The sequence below is a fragment of the Notothenia rossii genome (assembly GCF_949606895.1).
Source record: "Notothenia rossii genome assembly, chromosome: 10".
Taxonomy (NCBI): Eukaryota; Metazoa; Chordata; class Actinopteri; order Perciformes; family Nototheniidae; genus Notothenia; species Notothenia rossii.
This window is the reverse complement of record NC_136908.1, coordinates 64,382,816-64,400,585: the sequence shown is the minus strand read 5'-3', so window position 1 is coordinate 64,400,585 and position 17,770 is coordinate 64,382,816. Positions and strand designations below refer to the sequence as shown.

At 41.9% G+C, this 17,770-nt stretch overlaps 2 protein-coding genes and 1 long non-coding RNA gene across 8 annotated transcripts in view; 1 reads left to right on the top strand and 2 right to left on the bottom strand.

Annotated features, from left to right (window-relative positions):
* eps8a (EGFR pathway substrate 8a, signaling adaptor) overlaps nt 1-458 on the bottom strand; it is a 42,410-nt gene extending 41,952 nt beyond the window's left edge. For 3 of the 6 annotated variants that reach the window (XM_079656102.1, XM_079656100.1, XM_079656106.1), the window contains exon 1: nt 275-457. The gene's annotated coding sequence lies outside the window, so the exon portion shown is untranslated. Of the gene's footprint in view, nt 1-274 lie in introns of all 6 variants that reach the window. The other 3 variants (XM_079656103.1, XM_079656105.1, XM_079656104.1) reach the window with 3 other exon arrangements.
* A 4,790-nt stretch (nt 459-5,248) lies between these two features.
* Nucleotides 5,249-6,323, bottom strand: LOC307021385. Its single transcript, XR_013803140.1, has 2 exons — nt 5,897-6,323; nt 5,249-5,727 (listed from the first exon to the last, which is right to left on the bottom strand). It is a non-coding gene; the product is annotated as an uncharacterized lncRNA (long non-coding RNA).
* Nucleotides 6,324-12,012: 5,689 nt separating this feature from the next.
* LOC307022042 (zinc finger BED domain-containing protein 5-like) lies at nt 12,013-15,638 on the top strand (the record flags this gene model as incomplete). The annotated part of the gene is made up of 3 exons (XM_079654617.1): nt 12,013-12,016; nt 14,314-14,720; nt 14,959-15,638. 3 exons carry the CDS (start codon nt 12,013-12,015, stop codon nt 15,433-15,435), a joined length of 888 nt encoding a protein of 295 aa, XP_079510743.1. The 3' UTR covers nt 15,436-15,638.
* Nucleotides 15,639-17,770: the final 2,132 nt, after the last annotated feature.

Here is a 17,770-nt window from a genome sequence, read left to right as displayed (position 1 = left end):
TGAGTGTGTGTTTTAATGTAAACATCTACAGGATCATATAATGCATGTTTTTCCAATGAGGTCTGGTTTAAAGCACCGACGGGCCAGAGAGCAGAAGGCAGATCAAGTTGCCTCTTTTTTTACATTTGCCTTTTCTGTAAAAGCTGCAGCAATTAGACCAGATTATAATGAAATAATATATTTATTTAGAGAGACATTTCCCTGTGAAATGTGCACAGAGAGAGATGTGTGTCTGCAGGAAGGTTTTAATGCAATCATTAAAGAGCCAGCTTACCTGCATCAAGTCATCCGCTAGAAAAACATGGCACATATAACCGGGGATTCCTCCGGGACTGGGCTCCTCTCGGGGGTTTGTATCCGAGAATAGGAGCTGTTTTTCGGCTGCAAGAGTGGGTGTTTTCCGCTCCTCTGTTCGGAGATGTGACTCCTTTAAAACTTGACTTTGAATTAAAAGCAGATTCAACCTGCAGAAAGGGGCGGGGCTAGCCCTGAGCTGTGACTGATGGGAGGGGGCGGTGCCTGAGCTGTGACTGACAGGAGGGGGCGGGGCCTGCCCTCAGCGCTGACTGACAGGCAGGACTCAGTACTACATATGTATAAATAACTGATTAATTAGTCCAGGTGATGTGTTTGATGTCTTAAGATATATCAGTTCATAATAAATATTAGTTGTTGTCATACCCTGGGTCTCCACTATCAGCTGCAACAAGAAAGGACATCAAATACCACAAACATACAAATATGAATTCAAAGATGATTGTTATTTCTTTAAAAAAATCTATTTTTCATTTGTAACCGAGCTATAACGGTTGGTGTAAAATCCTGGTTAAATGAGAGAACTGCGCCACCTGGTGTCACAAACGTGTGCCTGCATTACTGTAGCTTTGTTACGGTAACGGATTGTGGGAGATCCTCACGGCGCGTGAGGATCTCTTGAGGGTAAGGATCCTGTATTATGTCGGTGGACAAAATGTGTGTTTTTACTTTATAAGGACAATAACGTTCTGTTGTGTTTGTGTAGTTTGATGTTAGTCGTTTAATGCTCACAGCAACATGTCTTTTGATTTAAATGATTTATTAATGTGATCATCAATAGCTAATCTGAGCTAATAAGCTAATGTGAGCGTGGTGCTAATTCTCCAACAGAAATGCAGGTATGTGAGTTTAGTACACCAGTTTGTTTATGTTGAATGTTTCACGTTGCTTATGAAAAATGTACTACCACTATACGATCACCAGTGTTGGGACTAACTGTAACGCAACTACTTTTTGCGGTAACTAATAGCGTTACTAGTTACCTGTTCCCATTCAGTAATGCCGTTATAGTTACTGTGATTGAAATGGGTGCGTTACATGATATGATGGAACTGAACCGAATCTCCCTGTGGATTTAACTTACAGGCGAATAATAATTATAATATCCCAGTTATAAACGACATGAATCAAAGATGTGTTGCTGTATTTTTGTGGTAAAAAAAGTCATTTATCATCATAATTGACACAGTGCCTGTAAACCGGAGGAGAACGCTGGCCTTTCTCCTCCTACTTGAAAGACTGAACTCACTGAGCAGCCAATCGTGTCGATCGTCGTCCACCCTGACGTGAACTGTGCCGCGAGAGAAGTAACGCGACGCTCTCGTCTGAGAAGCTACGTGACGTCTGCGTCTGAAGTTCCTTTACTCTGGTGGTTATCACCAAGTGACCCAGTGATGTTACAGCTGCTTTGCTGCTGTTCAAGCCAGACTCTATTTCAATGTAGTTTTGGTATTAAAATAATGTTACACCTCTTGTATTCCCTGAATGCAAAAACAACCACAGACAAGAATATATGTTTAATTATCAAAATGAGATCAAAGGGTGAAAAACAGGGGAAGCCTGTCATCCCTTGGTCTCCAGGAGAAAACTGTATATCACCACGTGTTCATGGTTTTGTGTGTGAAATAGATCGCTGCAGTGAACACGACTTCATCTATTTGTTTATGCTTTATTTGATTTGGAGGGATGCAGTAGAAGTTCAGAGAAGAAGCAACCCCTAGATATTGTTTGTTTCATTTTGTTTCATTTTGGCCCCATGGCAGAGGCACATATAGAGTTAATGTGCAGAGATTGCAATGTCCCGTTTACAAAAATATGTATTGTTTTATGTTTAGTTGACAAAATAGTCACTGAGCTACATTTTGCTGCACTTTAGCATCTGAAGACAAGAGTTGTGTCCCCCTTTGGCCACAAGGGGGAGTGTATATATATATATATATATATATATATATATATATATTTATATTTTGTATAGATGTTGCAACTATACAGAGCTTTGGCAATACATATGTAACTGAGGTCATGCTAATTGAATTGAGGATACCTTTAAGTGAGCTGTCAGGAGGAAACAAAGGTTCACCAACACATCGCTCTCCTGCTGAGAGGCTGAAGACGTGAAGGGTTAGGGTTAGGTTAGGGTTAGGGGTTAGGGTTAGGGGTTAGGTTAGGGTTAGGGGTTAGGGTTAGGGGTTAGGGTTAGGGTTAGGGTTAGGGGTTAGGGTTAGGGTTAGGGTTAGGGGTTAGGGTTAGGTCTGCAATGTCTGTGTTGTTGAAGAGTCAGAGATGCAAATTAGTCGCTTTTCGACGCCTCTCGCTTTTTTAACGCTGATCTGGGTGACTTGTGGAATTCGTGGAGAACCGAAGAGTTTTCGTTTTGGGGGGGATTTTAACCCCGTTTTTAAAAGATTTGTGTACGGAGGGAAAAAAAGAGAGAGGGTTTTATTTTCTGACACTTGGTGAGTTCCCTGAAACACCGGGGACACATATTCATGACAAGACGTGCGAGAGTGCATTTTGCACGATATGTCCCCTTTAAAGTAGAGGGGGAAATGTGTTACAGATCAAATCTATTGCTCAGATAATAATCAAATAAAACATTTATTTAATTTATTTCCTCTTGTTTGTCCAGCAGAGGGCGCTGTGGGATCAAAGCTCATTACACTTCTCTCTTTGGGGCCCAATAAACCCTAACCCAAAAATCAGCGACTGTGTGAACGTGAACATGAATAGAATATCACCTCCCATCTTCAGAGCAATCTGACTATTAGAACATTAGCGTTAAGAAAGCACCACACCGGCACCGCTCGGAGAGGCCGAGCCCACTCAGCACTCGAAGGCCTCCGGCGAAGCGCAGGAGGACCTGATGACGAAATCGCGGCCCTTTCCAAAGTGTTTGAGCACAGACTGTTCCCACGTCATCAGATGCGACGCTTCCTGAATCAGGTGCAAAATACCTTCTTCGAGTACTTAGAGGAAAATGAAACCTCTAGTCACTTGTCTTGTCTTCACATGTGACTCGTTTTTTTTAACATAAAGTTCACTCATTTTTAAAGATGTGTCTTTTTACAGACAGTTGTGGCAATAAAAAAAAATGGTTGTATTGCATAGTATTTTTATTGTATTGTATTTTTGTTGATTGTTTACTTTTTGTATTATTATTGTTTATCTTGATAATAAACCACTTTTTACCGATACTGCAAAATGCAAAACTTTATTTCGTACCTTCATACATTCAATTTAGCAAGAAGTGGCCATTATTCAGATGGGTGTTTCTGCAGGATAGGCAATGCTAAACTTTATTCATACTACATTAGATAACACAACATAGAAGGATTTCTTCCTGCGTCAGAGCTGAAGTGGAGGAGCTCATTTAAATGACATGCTGCTGGGTAGCTTATGAAATTCACCATGGGATCAATAACATTTGTTCTTAACCTATAATAATACATGATCAAATATGTCTTGATTATATTTTGTAGTGTTCTGAATCTTCAAAGTTCACTGAAGTTATCAAATAAATGTAGCGTGGTATAAAGTGCACTGAATGGGAGTGGAGCAGAAGTATAAAAAAAGGATTAGTCTCAAGTACCTCAGCATTGTCCTTCAGTAAATGAGATACTGTCTACCGCTGTTCATTTACCTATTGTGACATCGAATATATATATATATTTATATATCTGCATTAGTTGATCCCACTTGATGCTTGCTTTACACTGATGTCTTGTTTCTCACTGATGTAATCCCCTGTATGAAAGGAGCTGTACAAATAAAGTTATTATTATTCCGATGGATGTTTCTCTGATCATTCTCCCATTCTCCTCCTCAATCTGCGACAAGTATTTGAATGTTGTAGCTGTTACTATAACCAATGCTAATGCTGGGGCTGCAACTGGCAGTAATGTAGGCACATTGTTATTGTTTCTTATCGCTGTGTGATTCAAAGAAACATGGAACACACGCTGTGTGTTGTTTGTTTATATCACGCAGTCTGTTCTTCTTCTCTCTCCTCCGGTTGTTGCCTCTTTTGAATGAGGAATACACACTACCGCCGCCTGCTGGTAAGGAGAGTTATTGCCGCTCACGCACTGAAGTCTTTGCGGTGTGTTCCCGTGCGACACATGGCCAAGACGCAGGAGAACACGGCGACGCAACAGCCGGCTTCTGCGAGTTCTCTGATGACTGCTGTGTCAGGGCCTGAACTTCTTCATATGTCTAATATTATACTTTTCATTCAGGAAGTATGACGCTGCTGCGCTGTCAGTGCGCTTCTCCATGTTTGTGATTGGTCAAATGTTGCTAGCCCCGCCCCTTTCACGTGAACGCGCTCTCAGCCGGACAGAGACACCCTGGCTTGAGTTACAGAGTTGATAACCAGTTGATAGCCGCTTAGCGAGAGCGCGTTTGTTTTGGATGAGGTAAGGTAACTCAGAGATCCAGGGTCTGTTGAACCGGCTTCAGAGCACAGGCCTCAGTAAAGCCAATAGATCGTAATATTACAAACTTTTGTTTTGGAGAGAAACCGCCCCTGCACAGAAATCCTGTTTATTCCTCCATGTGTTGAATCCGTTCTAAAGTCCTCCATGTGTCCAGGAAGCTTCCAAATAACGGTAATTGATTTCCCCCTCATCACTCAGTTACTCAACGGCTTTCATAGAAATGTACGAGTTCTGCAGGCTACGGGTCATGCTTGAATGTATTAACCTAAGACATAATAGATAGATGTTTGTTTCAAAGGTACTTTATGAACTTGTATGCATACTGGAGTAAACATATGGTTGATCATTAAGATCCTATGTGTCCCCAGAGTCCGGCAGAGGCTCTGGCATGTAGGGCTTCTGTTTGTACAAAGTTCCAGTGAAAAATAATAACTTGAGAAATCTTACGTGCCCCCCCCCCCCCCCCCCCTACCAAAACATGGACCAAGTGATCATCGTTCTTTGGGTATAAAGAAAGATTTATTCTGCAACAAAAATCTGTGACAAAATAAAATACAATTATTCAAATTGACGATTAGAAAAATAGAGATTAAGAATAATAAAAAAGATAGAATGCATTTTAAGAAACCCCCCCCCCCCCCCGAGTTGATTATACCTCCTCAAGTCAGACATTGTATAACTAAAACAGACACGATATAAGGAAGAGTGTGTGTGTGTGTGTGTGTGTGTGTGTGTGTGTGTGTGTGTGTGTGTGTGTGTGTGTGTGTGTGTGTGTGTGTGTGTGTGTGTGTGTGTGTGTGTGTGTGTGTGTGTGTGTGTGTGTGTGTGTGTGTGTGTGTGTGTGTGTGTGTGTGTTGAATGCCAAACTAAGGTGAAGGGAAACCAAAGCATGAATCAGATAGCAGATCCTCAGCAGAGAGAGAGGCTCGGGCGTTTCACTCCTCAGGTACCGGCGGCCAGGTGCCCTCAGTCAGTGCTGATAGGGAGGAAGGGAGATCGTTAAAGGGCCACACACACACACACACACACACACACACACACACACACACACACACACACACACACACACACACACACACACACACACACACACACACACACACACACACACACACACCAGGAGAGAGTAAAGCAGGGGTCCTCACAGTATTGTGTGTTTGGCGATGAGGCTTCAGTTGCGAGGAGTCAACACAAGAAGCTTCCTCAGGGTGTGCCTAATTTCGGGCATCTGCTTTGTTGGACCACATTTCAAAACAGCCTCTTCCCCGGCTACTTCCTTGTTCACGCGGCGGAGAATGACTTCAATTTCTTCCTTCCTGAAAAATATGAGGGGTAGAAGAACATGTCATCACATGATGGTCACATTAAGTCCAGGGTAAAATATACATGCTAACGATTTCATCATCAGATCTACAACATCTTTCAGATATTTCAATAACTACATCATTAATGTTGAGTTTGACATTTACCTCTTACAGCCCACTATTAGCTGCTTACAGACAGATTGGATGAACCAGCTCCCCCCTGTGGTTCTTATAGAATAATAATCTTCAACGGTGGAACTATGAACTAGAAAATCTGCTTCCTGAGGGATGGATGTCGAGTCAGAGCCATCAGTCTGCAGATTGTCTGATGCCACCGTAGGCTGTACCTTGCCCCCCTGGCAGGACTGGATCAGGAACACTTTGGGCTTGTCACTGAGGGGAGATTGATCAGTTGCCCTGAAGGTTCTCGTTATTTCTTTGATACGGAGGGGCTGCCTATCAACCCCCGATACGACACCCTTGTCTCCGTGACTGAGAACACAGCAGATGAAGGCATCGCCATGCTGAGGAGCCTCTAGAAGATCGGTGAATCTGCTGCCAGTCCACTCCTGGACCTTGAGCTCCTGCAGCTGAGAAAGGCCCGGCTGAGAAGCAAAGCATTTCAGCGCTCGCTCCATCTGGACCTTGGTTTGGTCTTTACACATCAGCACTCTGAACCCCAGCCAGCTGAACACCTCTCCCAATCTTTCTGCAGTGAGATAAAACCTAGTTAGGCTTCAACAGGCAACACCGGGACGATGATATGAATCTGTCAACTCTGTAACGTACCAGCATCTTTATCAGTTCCATGTCTCACGTCACCACTATCAAAATGTTTGTTGTTTATGATCAGGCAGAGGCCGGTGGGATGGCTCTTCAACTCGTACTGCCCGTCCTGAAAACAACCGAAACTATTTCACGCAAACACAAAATGATGGAACTGGAATGGATTAGGGCGGGGCTACGTGGACACAATCTAATATATTTACTCTAAGGTTTCTGATGAATAATAATAGCTATGTGGATATCATTGCTAAATAGTGCTGCAGATCATTAAAGATATTCATAAATATCCAAAAGTGGAAGCAAGTACTCAAAACAAACAAACTCCTTTGAGTTGGCTCTTTTGAAGAAGCCCGCTTGCCACTCCAAAGATGGCGGCAATGTTCAAGACGGTCACCAATGATTGTTTGGAAATGTCCTTTTTTTGCCATTAAAGGCGGGGTAGGTACGTTTGAGAGACCGGCTCGAGATACACTTGTTGTTAAATTCCATGGAGTGCTGTCAACGTCCCGATAGCAATGAATATCTGAAGTGCTTTGAAGCTGTAGCGCTGTAAAAAGCACGACCAATCATCTGAGCCGGCTAAAGTAACTGGATGGCCTACCTGCCTGTCAGCCTTCCATCTGTGCACACACTGATCTCTGCCCTCATTGGTCATGTGTGCGTTCGTGTTCTGGAGGAGGGGCTCTGTGAGGAAGAGGCAGATTTCTTCCGGCTGTGTATTTTCAGATTCTAGCCACTCGAGCTGGTTTCTCCAAACTTATCTACCCCACCTTTAAATCACTTTCACTCGCTCAATGATTGATCTTGGTGTCAAATCATACATTCAATAACAACGTAGAAACAGAATTCAGACGTCAGGAATGACTCAGAAGTGGTCTAAGCCATAACATTTAAATAATCTGCCTACAGAAAACTGGGTAGCCAACATGCAGTGCAGCTGTAGGTGTTGGAGGTATGTTGGGGTGTAGGAGTGTAGAGGTACACTGGGGACATCATGGTGTTTAGTTTAGTTTAGTTTTTATTAGGATCCCCATTAGCACTAGCATGAGCATTGGCTATTCTTCCTGGGGTCCTCACCCACACAAAACATACATAATACAAACCAGAACGGAACAACTCATCATTTCATGAAAAGTGCATGGTAAGGAAGTGAAAGCAAAAACAAAACAGAAAAAAATAGTCATCACATTTTAGCCATCATCAAGTCAAAACCTAAACAACATTTTACCAACAATATAATTTACATGATAATACTAATTACTAATTACTAATTGACCCACAAGTACAGTTCAAATTTAATTTGTAGTTCTCAGATATTGTTTTAGCAAATGTTTGAAATGTATGTTTGAGTTGTCTTGAATGATATGGACCGGTAACGAATTCCAGCTGACCATTGCTCTGTATAGTACTGTTTTCTGTCTGATATTTGATCTTGATTTGGGTAAAATGAACCTTTTTTCTATTGCATGTCTGGTTTGATAGTTATGTGTAGAGTACTGTGCTATGAACTTTTGTGACAATATATGTGGTAAGTGTGTCACTGTAATATTCTTTACAAAATTTAACAGAGAATAAATGGACCTCTGTCTAACACTCATCCATTTCAGTGTCTCCAGCATTTCGGTCACTCTGGTTCTGTAGGAGCACTGCAGAACACATCGTGCTGCCTTATTCTGTGCTACTTGTAGTTTATTTAAATCGTTTTCTGAAGCACTAGACCAAACAACAAAACAGTAATCAAGCTGTGATAGCACCAAAGCATCCAAGACTTGTCTCCTGACATCTATTGGCAAATGTTTTACAATTCTTTTAACGAGTGACACACCCCTTCCCATTTTACACACAACATTATCAATTTGTTTAGACCAAGACAGTGTTTGATCTAGAGTTATCCCTAACAATTTAGTTTCCTTGACTTGTTTAATGTCAATATGGTTTAAATGTAACTGCAATTTAGGTTCACATTTTAACTGATGATTTGACCCAATTATTAAAGATTTAGTTTTTCCTGCATTAAGTACCAACTTATTATTTATTACCCACTCTGAAATCATTTGTAGATCCTTATTTATACAGTGACTCAGCTCCCTTGTAGATGAACCTGCTCCATATATTGTCGAGTCATCTGCATACATAACAATTTTGGATTCCTGTAAGACCAATGGTAGATCATTTGTGAAAATAGAAAATAAAAGTGGTCCCAAACAACTCCCCTGAGGAACTCCACAACTGACTTTCTTAATAGTTGACAGACTTCCATTGAAAAAAACAGTTTGACATCGATTGGTCAAATAACTTTCTATCCACCTCAGTGCAGTCAGATGAAAACCATATTGCTCTAGCTTGTTCAACAACAATGGATGATCGATGACATCAAAGGCAGAACTAAAATCAAGTAGTACCGTTCCCACTAACTTCCTATTATCTACCTCCACCTTCCAGTCATCGGTCATTTGTGTTAAAGCAGTGCATGTGGAATGGCCCGGTCTGTAGGCATGTTGATAAGCAGTATTAAGATTGTTACCTTCAAAGTATTTCTGTATTTGATTAAACATTATTCTCTCCATTATCTTTCCTAACGCTGGTAATAAACTTATCGGGCGACTATTTATTCCAGAAAATGATCCAGCTGGATTTTTTGCAAGTGGAATAATTTTTGCTATTTTCCATGCCTGTGGGCAAATACACTTTTCAATACTTACATTGATGATATGGCAGATAGGCTCCGCAACCAAATTAGCAACATATCTAAGAAATGTACCATCTAGATTATCAACACCCGGTGGTTTATCATTACATTTACCTAGTAGACATTCAAGATCTGCAATTGACACTTTCTCTATTTTAAATTTACAATTCTTATTTTCCATGATTAAATCATTTATTAGAAAAGTGGAGTTCCTGTTAATAGGTTGCTTCATATCTCTCCTCAAAGTATCCACTTTATCAAGAAAATAATCATTTAAATAATTAGCAATTTGTACCGGTTTAGTCAAAAATGTCCCTTCCACTTCAAGATATGTTGAGGTGGATTTGGGCTTACGGCCCATCATGCCATTGACTAAATCCCACATCTTCTTCTTATCATCATTAATAGCTTTAATTTTATTTCCATAATACACTCGTTTTTTCTTTTTATTTAATGCTGTAACATAATTCCTCAATTTTCTATAAATGTGCCCGTCTGACTCATAACTTGATGAGATAGCTACAAGTTTTGCATCATCTCTTTGTTTCATTAGTTCTCTTAGCTCATCATCTAACCAGGGCGTTCTAAGGTTCCTTACAGTCTGCTTTCTAAGTGGTGCATGTTTATCAATCACTTGCTTGAATAAGAAATTAAAGCCATCAAGAGCATCATCTGGGTTTAGTTTCTCAAGAACTTGTTTCCAACATATCTTTTGAACATCCTTTATAAATGACTCTTCACAAAAATATTTCATTGATCTTCTAACTATTACTTTTGGTCCTGGTTTTGGCACCTTTGTCTTTCTCACAATGATGATTAGATTATGATCAGTGCACCCTACCGGGATTGAAATTGCTTGTGAACATAAATGGCTGAAATTAGTAAATATATGATCAATACAAGTTGCACTATTTGATCCATCTTTCTTTCTGATTATCCTAGTAGGTTTAGTCACCATTTGTACTAAGTTACATGTGTTAGTAATTGTCAGCAACTTATTTTTTAGGGCACAGTGCGACATATTCCAGTCTATGTTTAAATCACCTGTAAAATAAATCTCTCTATCAAGATCACAAACTTTATCTAACATTTGTGTTCAGTGTTGGTAGCTTGCTAACATAGAACACTCTCATCAGTGAGCTTTCTAATGCGCCCCACATTGTAACGTTCTGTGTTTAAAGAACATCGCTCTGAAGAACTTTCTAAATTGTGAATTTGGCTGTAACTCAAAACCAAAATCACAGAATTTGGTCGATTGGTGAAAATGTTAAAAATACTGTTTACTTGGATGGAAATGACGGCCATCTTGGAAATTGGACGCATTCTTTTCAAAATGTAAGTTGATAAGGATCATAAGGATGTTAATTGGGTCTTTTTACAAAGACTAACTAAAAACCCTAACGCAAGCATTTTAACATGAAGTGTGCTTTTTCAATATTAGGTTATCTCACCTCCAGTATGTTCTTCAGTATGTCCTTCAGCTCAGGGTAAGTCTCCTGGATAGCCTCATCAGTTTGCAGGAGGTCCAGGAAGAGTTGGCAGTTCCCCTCTCCTTTGTCCAGGATGCTATCCACCAACTCCACAACGTGGTCCTCTGCATCTAGTTTGTTGATGCTTTCCAGTTTTTTGTACTCACGTGAAGTTATCAAGTCTTTCAGATAAGCTTTGTTGAGGATTAGCGTGTAGTCTTCACCCAAAGTTTCCTCAATGGATGTCTTATTACTTCTCAAAATGTCGTTGGCTGACATGTTGAATCTGACAGGGAGAAAAACAAAATGCATAGTAAATATATTGGTCTATTTGTTTTCATCATAATCTGGCACCAAAGATAAAATGTATCATTTTTAGTTTACTCACGAGTTAAAAGCATCAATAAAAGCAGCAACACCGTTCAGAATGAATCCATATCGCTTTAGAGTGTAGTTTAACAGCAAAAAGTAATGTGCACAACAGTAAACAATTATCACAGTAAATTATGTGGATTAAACCACATTTATTTAGTTAAAATTAAATTAAATGTAGGCTATTGCGTGCATTTCAACTCGCGAACATATGATACATTCAATGATCGTGAGGATGATGATTGAAAATCGTTTATTTGAGCCGGGCTGCATTTCCTGATCTAAAAACATAGCGATGGTTTTGTACTTACGCCAACGTGAATCAAACAACATTATTTTGTTAAATAAAAACATGGTGATGTTTAGTAAATGATTACATGTCTCTTATTGAGCACAGAATATGATCCTATCCGTGACATATCTTAACAAATATCCGCTATATCAGATAGCTGCGATCTATCAGCTGTTTATTTCACATGAGTTCCAGTGTGGCAGCTTTCAATCACGGCTCCCCCTGGTGGATTCATGATCCATTGCAGCTGGTTTCATTATAATTACATGTATTTATCAAGGGGGCGTATCAAGTCCTGCAGGGGGTTTTCCTTTTCAGCAGGGGCGCCCCGTGCAGGTCAGGGACCCGCATGGGTAGGCGTCCGAAACGAAGCGCTACATCTGTATTAGCAGGGTTCACTAACATGGCTTGTTGATCCAGTTTAAGATTTTCAATATCTGCCATTATTATTTCCAACATTCCTTTTCCCTGAATATCATGTCCAAGAATGTGTTTTCTTCTAGGAGTAGTAGATGGGATACTCATAAATGGCATCTGTGAGCTTTTATCCCCGTAGGGTGGAGGTAGGGTCTCAGACATTATACCACCTGCTTGTTGCTCTCAGTCCAAACGGTAGTCTAACAGGAACGTGATTAGGTCGCGGTACGCCTGTGGGTCTCGGCTAATCCGACCAGGGCGGGCAGAAGCTCCGGATCTTGCTTCTGTGTATCCCTCCCAATCTGTGGGAGGGATACAATGCGAGTCATTAAACTGCGTTCTAACCTCATCCGCCATTTTTTAAGGGTTTGAATTCACTCTTTTATACACATGCAAGTTCCTCGGCTATTCCTCCCGCCGGAGGATCAGTCCGACTATACCGTCACTTGGTTCTAGGTTACTCTCCTGGATTCAGCTAGTGCATGTGGATACCTCAACTAAGAGGGTTATGTATCGAGCTTCGAGCTGTTCCAACAGCATAGGTACCCTTTAGACCACTGGTTCTCAACGGGGGCGGTACCACCCCCCAGGGGGCGTTCAGAGAACATCGGGGGGCGCTGGAAGCAATATTTTTGAAAGGGGGGCGTTGAGGTGTTCTTGGGGGGCGTTCACGCATAATGTCTTTTTGTCATGAAAAACGCTGGCCACAGCGTCTTTTCCTGTACAAAAAGCAGCTGTCAGCATCTTTTGTTGCTATAGGAAACCACAACTCTGCTTGCGATTGGTCAGCTGTCAGCAGTGTTATTACGGGTACGTTCGTAAATGCACGAACGGTCAGTCCGCTCGGACAACCCGTCTGTTCCGCCAGAGCACCCAGCTGTGAGCGCTCAGAGCGCAGCCCTCTGGACTGTGGAACGGGGACGCTCGGAGCGCTCTGAGCGCATTTACGAACGTACCCTACAAAAAGCAGCCGGGAGCGGACCGGAAGTCGTTGTAATTTTGGGATCGCGACTGTTAATAATCTGTGTCACTTTGTTAAATTTTGATATGTTTTGATATGACAAATTCCACTAACAGATTCGAACTAAGTGGTCAGTTTATGAAAATAATACCCGTTTCTATGTCTGCTACGACATGGAAGAGCTGGCTAGCCAGGCTGCTCCACACAGAGCTCTGTTTGTTCAAAATTACAACGACTTCCGGTCCGCTCCCGGCACGATGTCTTGTCATGTCACCAGCTAGCCCTCTAGCGTTTGCCGCCATATCGTGACACTACCCCCCCCCCCCCCCCCCCCCCCCCTAAATATTAGCATCATAAAACAACAAAAATCATATTACATCAGCAAAATGGCCGCGAAAAAAGATAAAATGCAGACAGTAATCTATTGAATATCTTAGCTATGGCTTTATACCGTCTCCTACCAATGCACAGCTCCCAATGTGTTTACTTTGCGAACATGTATTTTCCAATGAGGGAATGAAACCCTCACGTTTAAAGAAGCACCTTACCAAGATCCACCCGGATAAGGCAGATAAGGAGCGTCCGTTCTTCCAGGCCCTCAAAGAGAAAGGAGCACCATCAGCAGTCTCTTCGCTAGGAAGACCACCCAGACTGACAGCGGGCTAATAGCGTCATATAACATCTCCTTGCTGATAGCCAAATGTGGGCAGCCGTTCACAATCGGAGAGAAGTTGGTACTCCCTGCCATCAAAGAGGTCATATCTACTGTGATGGAGCGTGATCCCACACAGGTGCTGAAATCCATCCCACTCAGTAATGACACCGTAGCACGCAGGATTGATGAAATGGGCGCTGATACAGAGGAGCAGCTGTGTGCCATCCTGCGGGAAACTCCATTCAACCTTCAGCTGGATGAGACAACCACTTCTGACAACAATGTTCTGTTGATGGCCTATGTCCGCTATAGCACCTCCAACAGTCAGGAGATGGCTGAGGAATTTTTATTTTCCAAATATCTGGTCACAGACACCAAGGGCCAGACCATTTTTAATGCACTGGATGCTTATCTACAGGAGAAGTCAATCCCGATCAACAACATCCTCGCATGTGCTACTGACGGTGCCCCTTCCATGGTTGGCAGGTACCGTGGCTTCACCACTCTGCTGAAGGAGCAGGTCCCGCATGTCCTCACAGTCCACTGTGTCTTGCACCGCCACAACCTTGTGGCCAAATCTAAAGGTCCACCTCTCCACGAGTCTCTCAATATTGCAGTAAAGGCAATAAACACAATAAAAGCCCACGCCCTGAATAACAGATTGTTCCGACAGCTGTGTCAGGAAAATGATGAGACCTTTGAGCGTCTTCTTCTCCACACTGATGTCCGCTGGCTCTCAAAAGGAAACTGCCTTGCTCGTTTTTGTGAGCTGTTTGACAGCATCGTGGAGTTCCTGGAGGAGGTGGATGCAGCTCTCGGGGAACAGGTGTCATCCAGCCGCTGCGACATCATGTACCTCGCAGACTTCTTTGGCAAAATGAATGAAGTCACGCTGAAGCTCCAAGGAAAAGGAGTTACTCTGATCCAGAGCAAGGCGGTCATCCACAGTCTCACCTCCAGGCTGGATCTATACCGGCAGAGCATAGGCAGGAGGCAGTTTGCTCATTTCCCGCTGTTGACCAAGGTGATCTAGCCTAGGCTACTAAATAATGATAATAATAAATAATACATGTAATAAATGTAGGCTACTCTATGCAACACTATATTTGTGTTCCTGGTTAGTATAAATAACTTATGTTCTGAATGTATTATGAGAATAAAGAAACATCAATTAGTAAACTAATTAGCAATAAAATAACCAGTTTAAAATCGGATGGAAACATTCTGCACCGATAACAATTTCCTGGTTATACTCATTGCAGGTGTCTGAGGCTCTTACCGATGAGCGCCTTCTCATTTACACAGACCACCTGAGGATGGTGAATGCCGATTTGAAGATCCGCTTCAGAGATCTTTTGGACCTCGATGTTCCCACCTGGGTGGTGCAGCCCTTTCAGGCGGACGTGGCGGAATGCGAGCCAGCAATACAGGAGCATCTCATCGACATCCAGAGTGACGATGAGGCCCAGGCTATTTTCCGCACCTCTGGCTGGGGCAACATGTGGGTCAAATACTCTCAGCGTTACCCGGCTCTCTGGGAGAAAGCGAGGCTGCTTCTTCTGGCTTTCCCAACCACATACCTCGTGGAGCAGGGATTCAGCCAGGTCCTCCACATGCAGTCCAAGTACCGCAATCGCTTGAACTTGACGGCCTCAGGTGCACTGCGACTGAAACTAAGTTCTCTGCAACCCGCAGTGAAGAAACTGGCGGAGAACCACCAAGCGCAGGGCTCACACTAACCTTCCCCCCCCCGCAATTTGGCGAAATGCAACACCTTTCCGACCTGTTAGTTCTGTAGGCCTAATGTACAGTTTTGTAGCCTACTGTTTGTTCTGCACTGGACATGTTTGAAATTGCTGCTGTTCCGTAGCAGTCTGTTTGTATTCTCTGCTCTTGTCTGAGTTTGTTTAACACTCATAAATATCATTTTTATTCACATTCACATGGCTTTTCTGCTTTCTGGTAAACTAATGATCATGATATTCCAACTGCCCAGTTAAATCAAATCTATTATTTGGCATTCAGTGACATGCTTTTTAAATGAAATAAAACAGAATATTAGTCAACATTAATATTCAGGGAAGAAAATAAGTCTACTTTTTTTGATGGGGGGCGGTAAGAGACCTGGATAATGGACAGGGGGGCGCTGGCCCAAAAAAGGTTGAGAACCCCTGCTTTAGACCGATGTTTATCTTTATTAAATCTCCTATCAACTCTTCACCACGTTATATTTTAACGCAAAAGTTCTAACCGCAGCTCTTTGTCAAGTCCTACCTATAAGCTTCAAAGTCATTGGACAGGTACTGAGCAGTGCTCCTACGGCTGACTTCACTACGAGCCACCAAACCTGTGTTAAAGGAACCACAGGGGCTTCTCAGTTTGGCTAGGGCAGGGGTCTGCAACCTTTTTGACCAAAAGAGCCATTTTGCTCCTTTTTCCCAAAACATTTTTTGTCTGGAGCCGCAAAACATATTTCATAGCCTGATAGCTAATAAAGTTGTATTTATTGTTATATCAGACAAGAACTACAGTTTTTTTACATTTATTAGACTATTTATTACATTATATAAAACTGTTAACCTCTAATAAGAAACAAAGAACTCCTATAAGGAGAATTACAAATAATACACAGGCCTACTTTAAAATGAATTAAACACAGCACTTGGGGAGTCCTCTGCACATTTGAAGGGAAAAAAATATTATTAAAATGAGCCCACTTTGAAATAAATAAAAAATATAGCTGCACCCTAAAAAGAGTTAAAGGTAGAGTAGGTAAGAATGGAGAAACCAGCTCGAGTGCCCTAGAGTTTGAAAATACACAACCGGAAAAAATCTGCCTCTTTCTCCCACTTCCTTCCAGAGCCCCTCCTCCAACACACACGAACGCGCACATGACCAATGAGGGCACGAGATCAGTTTGTGCACAGATGGAAGGCTGACAGGCAGGTAGGCCATCCAGTTACTTTAGCCGGCTCAGATGATTGGTTGTGCTTTTTACAGCGCTACGGCTTCCACAGATTAATTTGTTTATGTATTTATTGTCAAAGCATTTAATATATTCATTGCTATCGGGACGTTAAGAGCATTCCATGGAATATAACAAAAAGTGTTTTCTGAAATAAATTACATACCCCATTGAATTATGACTGAAGATCGTCAGCTTTCTTCCTCTCCGTGTTGTTCCTCGATACTAAAGGCTGCAGCACCTTTGACAACTTCTCTCTACATATCAAACATACCGGTAAACCAGCATCGTTTGCTGTCAAAGCATATAACTCTGTCCACACAGAATTAAATCCTGTGTTCCTCCGGTACTTTTCTTTGATTTATCCATAGTTCGCTCATCGAGCCGGCGGTCCCAGCGCGAGCGCCTCCAAGAAAAGGCGCTCGCGCTGGACCGTAGCTGGATGTGACACATATTTTAGTTGACCTAATTAAAACCGTTTTGTTTTTTATTTATGTGTCACAGTATCACCTCAAAATACGAAACATTTTAAACCGTGCAACAAAATATAAATAGTCCTACAAATACTTTAATTTTATTTCCTTCTTATTTGTGTCTAAGCTCAAGGGAGCCAGAGCAGAGGGCTTAAAGGGCCGCATGCGGCCCGTGGGCCGCGGGTTGCCGACCCCTGGGCTAGGGGAAGAAGAACCTACTTTAGCTTCTTTAATACAGACAGCAATATCCGATATAATATAACCCTCAGTCCGGTGCAATAGTATCAACTTAAATTACTACACTTTTAGGTTTAAAAATATATTCTAGGATTTGGGTAGATATTTTAACAAGACTTTCAGCCTGTATTTAGCTGATTTTTACTCATCGACTTTTTTCACTAGGCCGTTTTGGTTCAATTCAGACAACTCTCTTAAATCTGTTTAAGCGATCCCGAAGGATTTTGATATCAGTAATGAGGTGTGGCCCTACCTAAGTGTGAGTGTGGCAGGGTGCAATCTTACCTTTGAAGCAGGAGAGGAGAGCACAGATGTCTTTTAAGTTGTCCCAGTCCAAAAGGTGGGATCAGTTTATTTGAAGACAAATAGGTCCAAACTTATACAAGGTTTTTACCTTCT